Source organism: Arvicanthis niloticus, chromosome 10, assembly GCF_011762505.2.
Source record: "Arvicanthis niloticus isolate mArvNil1 chromosome 10, mArvNil1.pat.X, whole genome shotgun sequence".
Taxonomy (NCBI): domain Eukaryota; kingdom Metazoa; phylum Chordata; class Mammalia; order Rodentia; family Muridae; genus Arvicanthis; species Arvicanthis niloticus.
In genome coordinates this window covers 58,670,404-58,682,413 of record NC_047667.1, presented here as the reverse complement: position 1 = coordinate 58,682,413, position 12,010 = coordinate 58,670,404, and the positions used below count along the sequence as shown (strand labels likewise).

The 12,010-nt window shown below is 44.6% G+C and overlaps 2 protein-coding genes across 3 annotated transcripts in view; one reads left to right on the top strand and one right to left on the bottom strand.

Moving 5' to 3' along the window:
• The window catches only part of Iars2 (isoleucyl-tRNA synthetase 2, mitochondrial), a 41,891-nt gene extending 33,135 nt beyond the window's left edge, over positions 1-8,756 (top strand). The window contains exons 19-23 of the mRNA XM_034513108.2: positions 2,544-2,650; positions 3,354-3,499; positions 4,475-4,665; positions 6,118-6,262; positions 7,055-8,756. Of these exons, the coding sequence (XP_034368999.1) occupies positions 2,544-2,650; positions 3,354-3,499; positions 4,475-4,665; positions 6,118-6,262; positions 7,055-7,197 (732 nt within the window). The 3' untranslated portion in view covers positions 7,198-8,756. The remainder of the gene's footprint in view (positions 1-2,543; positions 2,651-3,353; positions 3,500-4,474; positions 4,666-6,117; positions 6,263-7,054) is intronic.
• Positions 8,757-10,128: 1,372 nt separating this feature from the next.
• The window catches only part of Rab3gap2 (RAB3 GTPase activating non-catalytic protein subunit 2), a 78,518-nt gene continuing 76,636 nt past the window's right edge, over positions 10,129-12,010 (bottom strand). For both annotated transcript variants that reach the window (XM_034513106.2, XM_034513107.2), the window contains exons 33-35: positions 11,561-11,773; positions 10,563-10,721; positions 10,129-10,403 (exon numbers count right to left, since the gene is read on the bottom strand). In XM_034513106.2, coding sequence (XP_034368997.1) covers positions 10,254-10,403; positions 10,563-10,721; positions 11,561-11,773 — 522 coding nt within the window. In that variant the 3' untranslated portion in view covers positions 10,129-10,253. The remainder of the gene's footprint in view (positions 10,404-10,562; positions 10,722-11,560; positions 11,774-12,010) is intronic.

Sequence of the window (12,010 nt, the reverse complement as noted above, 5' to 3'; positions counted from 1 at the left end):
GGCCTCTGCATTCACCAGGCACATAAGTGGTACACAGACATACATGCAGACAAAACACTAATATAGAAAATAAAATGAGTTTGAGAAAAGTCACTAAGACAAGAGCAATGTGCAGTTGGGTCTCTGCCAGAGTGCAGCACGAGTGACCTCTAGCTAGTGTCCAGTCGTCCTTCTCCTTGTCCTCAGGTTTCTGGCCATTCTGCCCTTCCAGACCCCCACCACAAGGGCCCACTGAGCACGCTTAAGGTGTCCCACACTCTCACCTCTTGGCTCTTCCGCATTCCTTTCACATACTCTTACCAAGGCCAGTGAGCCAGAATAGCTCTCCCACAGTAGCCGCCCATCCTGGGGCTGCTGGAGTCAGCCTCTTCTCCCTGACAAGTACTCGGAAACACCAACTTAAGGAAGAGTTGATTTTGGATCTGTCTAGTTGGTGTAGTGGGGGCTGTGCCACTATGCACATGTAGCTGTCCAAGATCACAAGAGTCCTAGGGATCAGATTCAGGTTGTTAGGCCTGTTGGTAGATACCTTTAACTGCTTTGCCGTCTCAGCAGGCTGGGAAGACACGGTGACCAGAACATAGGTGGTCAATCACATTGTATCTATAGTCAGGAAGCTGGGAGATTAATGCTGATGACCACTTATTTCTCCTGTTTATTCCCCCCAGGACCCTGCCCACCATGGTGCCACTCATATTCAGAGTGAGTCTTCCCTCCAGTTAAACCTCTCTGAAAACACAGCCACAGACATGCGCACATGTGTGTTAGGCAGCTCTAATTCCCATTCACAGTCAAGGTGAACTATCACATGTATGTAGACAGTTCCTGAAACCTGGCCTGTGTTGCTTCAGTGTACCCTGTGTCAGAAGCACATGTGCACATTTTCACTCAGAACATGGATGAGGGTGTGTATGTGTGTGTGGGGGGGGACACTAGTGACTTGCTGGTTTGATTTGGGCTAGTGAGGTGACTCAGCTGATACAGGCCTGGTGACCTAAGTTTGAACTCCAGAACTTATGGTAGGAAAAGAACCAACTCTCAAAAGTTGTCCTCTGAGCTCTCTGCACATGCCTGTTGGTGCATGCACTCACACATACAAACACTAGTAAATTAAATAGTACAGACTTAAAACTTGTTTTCTCCCCCTGACCCTGTACTTCCCCAATACATCTCTTTTGAGACACAGTCACACTGTGTAGCCCTGGCTAGCCTATAACTTGCTGTGTAGACCATCCTGCTTCAAACTCAGATCCATTTTCCACTGCCCCCTGAGTACTAGGATTAAAAACATGGCCTAAAAAAGCTTGAAAACTTAAAAGTGGTGTGAGTCCATCACTTAGGACTTAGAGGCGGGAGAGTAGCTTGTGGTAGAGAGCTTTCCCAGCATGCACCAAGGGCCTGAGCTCCTCTTCAGCCCTGCAGATTTAAAATCCAAATCACACCCAGGGCTGGGAGAAGTGCATGGTGGGTGAAGAGGTCGCTGCTCAAGCCGGAGCACCTGAGTGTGATTTTTAGCCCCACATCACATTGAGAAGGCCAGGTATGGCGTGCACTTGTGAGTCTAGTGTTGGGAGGTTGAAGACAGCAGCCAGAGGAGCATACTTGAGGTCCAGACCAGGGAGAAACCCTATTTAAAAAGCAAGGTACATGGTTCCTGGCTCGAGCTTGACATCTGGCATCCACACACATGTGCACCTACACATACATGAACATATGTTCTTACACAAAACAAGCCATTAAACATGGACCTGTTTTCCTTGGAACATGCTCTGCTGTCATTCCCAGAGTAGAGTGTGATTGTTGTGAACAGTTGTGCCTGTAGAATGACGGTCCCCAACATTCCTGCAGACTTGCCTGTCTGTCTTTGAAACATTTTTTTTTCTTTTCTCATGTATGTGTATGTGGTTTGCGTGCATGTGTATGTGCAAGTGTGTGTGTGTATGTGTGTGTGCATTGGCATGCATATGTAGAAGCACAAGGCTGACACTTCTTCCACCTCATCCTTTGAGGCAGGTTCTTACAGTCAAATGAAATAAATCAAATGGGCAGGTAAGATGGCTCATAGGGTAAGGGTGTTTGCTGCCTGATGACCTGAGCTGAGTCCCCAGGGCTCACACAGTGAAAGAGAACCAACTACTGACTGTCCTTTGACCTCCACATGTGATCTGTGGCACCTGCCTTCTCCCCATGCCCCAAATAAATGTAATAGCAAATTTGTAAAAGTAACAAGAAAAATGAACCAATTAACAGTACTCAGAATTTCAAGGGAAAGTTTTATCACAGGAAAGGAAAACCCAGCGCTCACCCCTATGATAGCCTTTGCAGCCAGTCTGCTTCAGATCCCTGTTCTGAGCTGCACTATGTCTACCGAGGACTTATGCAAGTTTTGGGGTCCATACTGGTTCTCGTGCCTGTGCAGCAAGCGCGACCAGCATCTGAGCCATCCCCTCTGAGATGCTGGTGAGAGGAGCTTGCTTCGCCTGTGATGTACTGTTGGTCTCATTGCTCGCTGCAGCCTTCATTTCTCCATCTTTGCTCTCTAGATTACTGACTCATATAAACAGTATGACTTTGGAAAAGTTGTCAGACTGTTGAAAGCATTTTACACCAGAGAACTGTCCAGCTTTTACTTCAGCATAGTCAAGGATAGGTAAGTGTGACTGCACAGTCCTCAGCGGGAATGCTTGAGTGTGTGTCAGCAGTGTCCAGGATGCAGTGGTCACGGTGAGCAGCTGGGCAGAATTATAGCTGGGCTCTGGAGTCAAGCCTGATGTCAGTTATGTCTGCACTTAACTTTGTGTTTTGTGTTTGGGTGATTAGAGGGTAATCTCAGTTTGTCTGAAAAATGAAGAGGATAATACCCATCCTTATAATCCCAGCGCTTGTGAGTCAGAGGCGGGGGGATCTCTAAGTTTAAAACCAGCCTAGTCTACAAAGAGTTCTCTGCTGGCTGGCTAGGGCTGCACAGTGAGACCCTGTATCAGAACACAGCCACTCATGTGCATGGACCTGTTTACAGTGAGTTATAGCTGCTGGTAGATGAATACCATGCTGTCCAGAGAGCAGGCCCAGGCCTAGCCAGGCAGACCACTAAAGACACTGGCTTTCACAGTGCACCCACGGCACCACTGGGAGTAGCACTCACTCAGATGTGGTCAGTTACCTTATTATGTGCAAAGTCAGTGATCTAGACCGTCATCCACCTTAAACATTCACAGTTGGGCAATATATGAGGAACCAGATAGATCCTGAGAGAGTAGTAAAATAGGATAGACGACAAGGTGTCCAGAGGCAGCATGGAAGTGTGAAGGCCAGAGCAGCGGGTCAGCTGCTGAGCAGGCTCTTCTTTTCAGGCTCTACTGCGAAAGCGAGAAGGATCCCAAGCGCCGCTCCTGTCAGACAGCATTGGCAGAAATTCTGGATGTGTTGGTTCGTGCTTTTGCACCCATTCTTCCTCACTTGGCAGAAGAGGTGTTCCAGCACATTCCCTATGGTAAAGGTAAGAACTGTTCTCTGCATGGGAAGACTCGTATAGGGGGTTGGCTGTGGCATTATAAGCTTCACACAGGTACACTGTCAGTGTCGCTGTGATAAGTGTCACTTGGTACAGTCTGCTCTGTCCCTTCATACAGAGTTAGGGCTACACCTCTAGTGCTTTCTGAAATGTATGGAGCCCTTGACAACATTGAGAAATCACTTTTGCTTAAATGTGTTTCTAAGGGCCTGGAGAGATGGCACATTAGTTAGGAGCACCGGCTGCTCTTGCAGGTCCAATTCTGAGCACCCAGATAGCAACTCCTACCTGTCTGTAACTGCAGTTGTAGGGGATCCAACACAGACATCTCTGCAGGCAAAACACTAATGAACAGAAAATAAAAATTAATTAAAAAAAAAAATCTTTGGGCTGGAGAGATGGCTTAGCAATTAAGAGCACTGACTGCTCTTCCAGAGGTCCTGAGTTCAATTCCCAGCAACCACATGGTGGGTCACAACCATCTGTAACGGGATCTGATGCCCTCTTCTGGTGTGTCTGAAAATAGCTACAGTGTACTCACATACATAAAATAAATAAATCTTTAAATGTTTATAATGTTTCAAAATGTATTTTAAGCTTTATTCAAATAAAATACAGTGCTTTATAGTGAATGCTTTTATGTTAGCTTTTTTTCTGTCCTGATTTTATTTTCATAGAAAACTAGAAACTTGCAGGTTAGGTGGATGGAGGGTTGTTCATAAGGCACAGGCATGGGGAACTGTTGTGTCCTCACCAAACACATCTCATGCCCACAGTTCAGCTTTGCTCTGAGATTTCTATGTGTATGTGTTTATAATGTGTGACTTGCGGCTCCTGGGAATATCAGGCTGACTCACTGAACACCACATCCTAGATGACAGCCTGTCTCTCCTTAGTGTTTGCTTAGAGCTTATACGCTGTCTAAACTGTATGTGACTCAGTCCCCACTTATTTTTTCAGAACCCAAGAGTGTTTTTCGCACTGGCTGGATTAATACAAGCTCTATTTGGAAGAAGCCAGGCCTGGAGGAGGCAGTGGAGAGTGCGTGTGCCATGCGAGATTCCTTTCTTGGCAGCATTCCTGGCAAAAATGCTGCCGAGTATGAGGTCATCATAGTGATCGAGCCGGGGCTACTGTTTGAGATCATGGAGGTATGTGTAGTGGGTGAGGCCGTGTGTAGTGGGTGAGGCTGTGTGTACTGGGTGGAAACTGTGTGTAGTGGGTGAGACTGTGTGTAGTGGGTGAGACTGTGTGTAGTGTGTAGTGGTTGAGGCCGTGTGTAGTAGGTGAAGTGGTAGATTTAAGATCTTGAATTAATTTAGAAACTAGGATTTCAGTCTTGCAGTACTGATCTTCTCACTGATTGAACTTTTGACATATGCAGGGGCCTGTTTAGATCGGTGCAGAAGTGTGAAAGTACATTAAAAAAATGAAAGTTTTATTTACTGAAGGCTTGGATTTTGAAATTTTATCTGAATCATATTCTACAAATGAGTTCTCTTTCATTTCATGAGAACCAGAACCAGAAAATCAACACATTTCCTGGAGCTATGGGTCAGCAGTTAAAGAGCTCGCTAATCTAGTGGAGGTCCTGGGTTTAGTTCCCAGCTGCCCACAACTACCTGTCACTGTAGTTTCAGGGGATCTAACACCCTCTTCTGGCCTCTTCCAGCCCTGGGACTATGTGTAGTACATACACATAGCAAACATTCATGCTCATAAAATACCTACATCTGTAAAAAGAAACCACCTCATTTTGGTTGGTAAACCCAATTTACACATTTAAAGATTTGAGACTTGAAGTCGCTAGAGTCCGTGGCGTTGTTGGCAATGGTAAGGTAACGGCAGACACTGGCCTTTGTGGTATTTAAGAATTGTAAGCTGTTGGAAGAAACTGAGGTCAGTCAAATCATTGACCTGCCAAGGCTACACAGCCTAGTTCTGGTTTGCTCGCCACATTTACAATTGGGCTTTCCACCTCAGTTAACTTCATCTAGAAACTCATGTCCAGAGGTTTGTTTCCCAGGAGACTCTACATCTTACCAAGTTGACAGCCAGTATTAACTGGCACCAACCATAAATGTGACTTCCTTAGGAATCCTAACTAGATGTCAGATGGGAGACTTGTTACTACCTATTACTAAGTGAGTCAACTTGTCGAAACCAAATCAGTCTTAGCCTCATTATTTTTAAAGGAATATTTATATAAATTCACAAACTTATCTTGAAGATCAAAAATTTGATGGGAAAATCTCAAAGTGCTTATCAGATAGCCTGGCTCACTGTACACTGTGGAAAAGTTGTACTACCTATTGCCCCCAGTTTGCTGCTCTAAAAGCAAGTCTTTCTTAACAGTGTCCTACCCCCTCTGCTAATAGAGGAATCGTGATAACAAAGGAGGCTCTAAATGTTGGCAGTTTTAGCTTAACAGAAAAGGGTAACTAAACCTTCCTTTTCTCATTGCAAAATAAGTATAATCACCATATAGATTGGGGGTTAGGGGGAACATAGTTTTCAAAGTGAAACAAAATGTATACTCCAGTCAGCAACTAAAATTGGCTGTCAGTCTTTCATTGGAACAGTAACCTTCCCATGCATTCCAGATGCTCCAAGCTGAGGAGACCTCTAGCACATCTCAGCTCAACGAGCTGATGATGGCCTCCCAGACAACACTGCTGGCTCAGGAGCCACGGGAAAGAACCGCAGATGACATTGAGCTCACGGGGACATTTGTCATCAATCTAGAAGGTGAGAAGAGTGAGAGGGGACTGAATAACTAATGTCACCCCCAGCTTTCCATGGGTTACGCAAGGCTGTCTGAGCCAGCTCTCAGGGCGCTCAGAATGGAAGCTGAGGCTGGGGACAGTTCCTTCTCACCCGAGTAACTGTCACTGAGTCTTTCCCCATCTGTTCTGATACATAGTGCCTAATACTGCCCAGCTCCACCGACCCTTCCTATGTAAATTCTAAGATTTCCCTTTATGCATATCCTAATTAAAACACCATTAGCCATTCTTATAAAGGGTTGGGTAGACTTTTTATCACAGGATTTTTGTGCAGAGCTGTCACCTTGATCCATCTTCATTAACAGGAATAGTGGGACAGTTGTGTCTCCTTTTGTGTAGCTGAAGTTTTGAGTAGTGGCTGGCACCGCCACTGTCTCTAGAATCCTGAGTTAAGAGCTAGGCATGGTGGCATACACCTTTAGTTCCAGCACTCAGGAGGCAGAGACAGATGGATCTCTGTGAGGGCAAGGCTACATAGAAGAGACTGTCTTAAAAAAAACCACCCAAGTCAACTGTGTAGCAGGGTCAAGAATGACAGAGCCAGCTCTAACCATGGCAAAGAAGCGGTTGGTCTGAGCCGTCTGCTCTTTAGCAGTCACCTCTATGATCTTGTTTTAGTGAGTTTGTTACAGGGCAAAACCTGGCTCATGTTAGAAACATGGGGGGAGGAAAGCCTTAGGAAGGAGCAGCCAGAGCTACTGAGGATTGGTAGTGCAAGCTCAGCGACTGGACATGCTCTGTGTGTTCTTTCAAGGTGGTGACATTCGTGAGGAGTCTTCATATAAAGTCATTGTCGTACCAACGGCCAGAGAAAAGTGCCCTCGATGTTGGAAGCATACCGCTGAGACTGCAGACGCTCTCTGTCCTCGATGTGCAGAGGTCGTTGGTGCAAAGTAGCAATCTGATGTCAACAGCTCTGAACAAAACGCTCCCCACAGTACTGACTGGCTGCAGGAATGAACTGTTAGAAAGTCCCCAGAAAGAAACCCAAAGCTTGGGTCGGGAGAAGAGGAGTAGATGGTGACAGATGGGTAAGAATCAGAAGATTATAAGAGTATCTCTTGTAACTACTGAAAGAATAATGTGTGTGTGTGTGTATGTATGTATATATACACATACACATGTGGAAATATATATGCAGATATACATGTATACAGGGCAGACACACTCATGGACAGACACTGAATATGGTTACTTTCAATGTGGCAGCAGAATGTTTTATATTTTATTAAAACTTTTTTGACTCAGTATTTAAGTTCTATGATGTCTGAAAATAAAGGCATTCTAGAAAACTCCCAGCTGACAATGGTGTAGAAGCTGTGAATAATAAAGTGTGTGATTTTGCTACGAGTGGCAGAGTCGTGTGCCCCTACAAGGTGAAAGGGGTCAGTTCCTTCTGCCTACTAGCAAACATTAAGTTTCTAAAGCAACAGGATTTTGGGTGTACTGCAAAGAACATCATCACCAAATTGTTAGTCAAGAAAAGTCTCTCTGTTCTTACGTGTATGAACGCCGAGGAAATAGCGTGAAGTGTTAATTTATTTCACTGATATACATAAGTTCACAATAATGAACAGACAGAAAATAACAGTATATACAGAATTTACTACTCACAATACATTGACAGCAGATAAGTAATAGAGCATTTTTCAAACAATCCATACTGGATTGATCTTCCAAGGATGTCTAATCTACTAAGCAGAATTTCTCTGTTGCTATTGTGCACTGTAAGATACTGTTTCTTAATGAAATGGATTATAGCAACTTCTAAGTGAATGCTATAATCAGTGTAAGCTTATTGTTACTAATCTTAGTTTTCCATGATTTTAAATCACAAGTAATCATCTTTTAAGAAGCTATTTAACTGTAGCAGGTGTTACACTGGCCTTAGATGAACTTTTCTAACAAAGGTAAATCTTTGCAGAAGTGTGAAGCATTGGGAAGCTTGGTGCTCTGAACTGCTGAATCTACATTTATCCTGGCCCCTCCACTTCTACATCTAATACAACCTGGAAAAAAGAAGTTAGGATTAAACACCTTCATTAATAGGGTAAAAATATGCAATCGTAAGAAGAGAGGGCGAGTGTCTAGGGAAATACTAGGGTTACAGGCACGTGCCACGCCCTTGTGGTTACAGGCATGTGCACACCCTTGTTGCAGGACACTGTGTTAGAACCTAATTCCTTTTATTTGTGACACTTTGTTGTTAGAGAATGGATACATAAATGTTAATTTCCCTTTTTTATCAGAATTATTTTAAAAGCCCTTAGTGAAGTAGTAGACTATGTTACTGCTTTTGTTAAACAAACTCAGAATTTAGTTTTAAAATTCTATGCATTATATAAACTTTTTGGATGATAAATCTAACTAAAGACTTAATAATCTGTGTTCTGGTTCTCTTATGTGACCTACCAGAGTAAATTTAGCCAGTTTTTCGTCTAAAAAAAATACAAGCCCCCGCCCCCAAAAAAGACGTAATGGGACTAGAGAAAAAAAGACCATGATTAACAATTAGCAGTGCCTGCAGCACGGGGCTTTCCTGGCAAGCTGCCCATATCCTGCACCTTCCAGAGTACTGCAGAAGGTCCTGGGGCGAGTAGACCTCCTCAGAACTGTGTCAAGGATGGTATGTATGTCAATGAAGCTGTGACTGCAGGGATTCCATCAAGGACCGGGTGCACCTTACAGCCACCTGAGCAGCATCTGAAACATTTCTCTCTGAAGATTTGAAATCTGACACTTAGCAGAGTTAGTTTTAGCCAGTCACAGTCTTATTTAGATCTAACTTTTTAATGAAAAAGAATTCATATTTGTTATGTGCCTGGGTGTCACTTTATTGTGGAGTCCCTGAAGAGTATTCTCAACCTTCTAATGGAGTTGGCTTCTTCCCTTGATTTGAATGAGTACTGTGAACAACCATGACCACGGCAGACAGCAATAACTGCACTATACACGGACTTGCTGACCTGCAGAGCACAGTGCACTGCTGACAGGCAGACTAGGTGGGTTTCCTCACACTTGTCAGCACTTGGACTGCTTGAGGCACTACGGGGTACAAAACTAGCCTAGGCTCATCCTCTCCACCCAGCTGAGGTAGGTTTGCTAAGGCTGTGACAGCAAAGTGCCTGTCCTGGGAGCAGGACAACATGACCAAGTCCCAGAAACAGACATTTTTGAACACTTGAAAGAAAAATAAAGCTGGATTTTAAATATTTTAGTTTCTTTGCTTTTTTTTTTTTTTTTTTTTTTTTTTAACATGTATTACAAGATAATACATTTTTTACATTACCTGATGTGGATACAATTTTGGAACTTGACAAAATAGAGTAAATCTTAATTTACATAATAATTGATCTTGCTGCTTTCTTTGTTCACATCTCTGATTCCTAAGCCTGGCAAGCGGAGCAGACTTGAGGGTCTTCCCTAGGTTCCTCTGCTCATCTCGAGCCAGTTCTCCTCTGACAACAGCAGCGCCCTGGACAGGAAGCCGTCAGCACCCAGAGCTCCCTGTCAGGTGACAGCCTGGTACATGACCAACCATGAGGACATCTCTGCATGTTTTAAAGGGACATGGGCTGTATCTCTAGTGCGCTCACGGAAGCAGTGTGAACACACTTTATCCCCACAGGAGTCATTTGGATATGAACTAGACTACTACAGTAAGAACAAAATCCACAAATTATAACCAGTAACAATATCAAAGTTTAACAATAAAGCTGCTTATTTGAATGAAAAAATAAAGAATAAAGCATCTGCATCAGTCACAGGGTAGTTAGTGTTTATAATTTATCTCCAGTCTTTGCTGAAGATGTGGAATTTTAGCCAGGATTGCACTTTTTAAAGTAATATATTTATTTATTATACAAAAAAAAAATCTTCCAAAGTTCCAAATCTTACTGTGTAAAATAAAATAACATGCAGTGGTTCATGTAGTCACAGGCCTGCAGCTACCGTCATAAAGTAGCCATGGCTTCCACGGCATCGATGAGGTGTAAGGCGAGGGTGTACTGCCCGTGCTGCTCTGGCAGGAGCTCCATCACTTTATGGACTAGTTTAGCTGTTGCTGCAATAGGCACGCCAGTGTTCTGAAGATCCTGGGGGTTCTGTGAATGGGGCACAGCAGCCATTAGTTTCATGCAACCAAGCAATACCTCACTGACTTGAGCTTTACTATGGAAGTTCTCCCAATAAAGCATTTCTTTGGGATGGAGCTCATTGAAGAGGCCATCGCCGACCTTCCGCTCATGCTGTCCTCCACTCACCATTGCCTTCAGCCAGGTGCAGAGTGTGGGCGGGAGTCTGGCCAGCAGCTCCATGCCTTCCTTCGTCTGGGTGTGGAAAAGTGCGTGAGCCAGCCTTTGCCCTGTCAGCACTAGCAGCTGAGATGCTAGAACTTCTTTGTCCTGAACTTGAAAAATGGCCTGAGGGTGAACATGGAGAAACAAATTCAGCAACCTGGGAAGGTTGCCAATGGAGAGACTACTTTGGCTCTCGACATGACCATGTGTATGGAGGATAAAGGAAAACTGAAATCTGCCTAGAATTTAAACCCAACTCTTGCTCATCAGCTTATTTTTATTACCGAAGTTTTCAATTCATACGACAATATACCTCATTTTCAAGTAAAGGGGATGATGTTATTAGAGTCTGCCATCTGATGGCTACTGAGTACTATGAAGTAGCCACAGGCTTGGAGAACAGCCAACCTCCTCTCCTTGCTAAGGGAGTCACTCTTGCTTGAGTGGATACCTACCCACCCTGACTCATTGCTTACGAGGTCTGGCAGCCATAGTGGCTTTCTGGCCTTGCACCTTGCCATGCTGGTCCTCATCTAGGGACCTTTGGACTCCTCTGTCCCTCAGCAATGTCAGTGGCTGGTTGCTTCTCCTTGAGAGGTTGGTCTAGTTACCACTTTCTTGGCTCCATTTCCTTTCATCTCCAGTGTAGAATTCCTGCTTCTCTGCCCCAGCAGATGGTCCGTCCTCAGCCCTACTGTTCACTGCTCTCTGCCTGTTTGAACTTGGCCACAGGTACAAATCAGGAACCGCTCTCTACCCTTCTGTTGCTCATTTCATCACACTTGGCCTCATGTCCAAGTAGGCCTATGTAGACGAGGCTGACCCTACAAGCTCTTATCCTCCTGCCTCCACACCCCAAATGCACACACCACTCTATCTGACTATTTTACTATTAATTTACTGCTTCCTCCTGCTGTCTGTTTTATAGCTCACATCCCATGAGCCTCACGGGTCACTCTTACCTCCTCTCCTAAGAGGTCAGCTCCATGGTTGTACAGCTCTCCCACATAGTGCCTTCGAACGACATCTTCGCTCACTTGAAGGTGATGGGCTAAGTCCACAGCCAGAGCTGGCCAGTTGAGAACTTTCCAATGAGGGTTTGCTGCTTCTGCAGAGGGATCTTTGTCCTTGGAATGCTGAGCCTGGACAGCTGCACTGACAACTTTCAGTAAGAACTTGAAGACAGGAAGGCACAGCACTGCCTCGTCAGTACTTTTCATTTAAAAGGAGCCCAGTGCTTGCTGTGTAAGCTGGTGGCCTGTGTTCAATCCCAAGAGTTCATCTGCAGGTGGAGGAGAACTGAACCCACAGAGCTGCTCTCACCCCATACTCGGTGCCATGGGACAGGCACCCCCATATACATCAATAACGTAATTAAAAGTGCCTCAAGTCAACTTTGTCAAACAGACTAC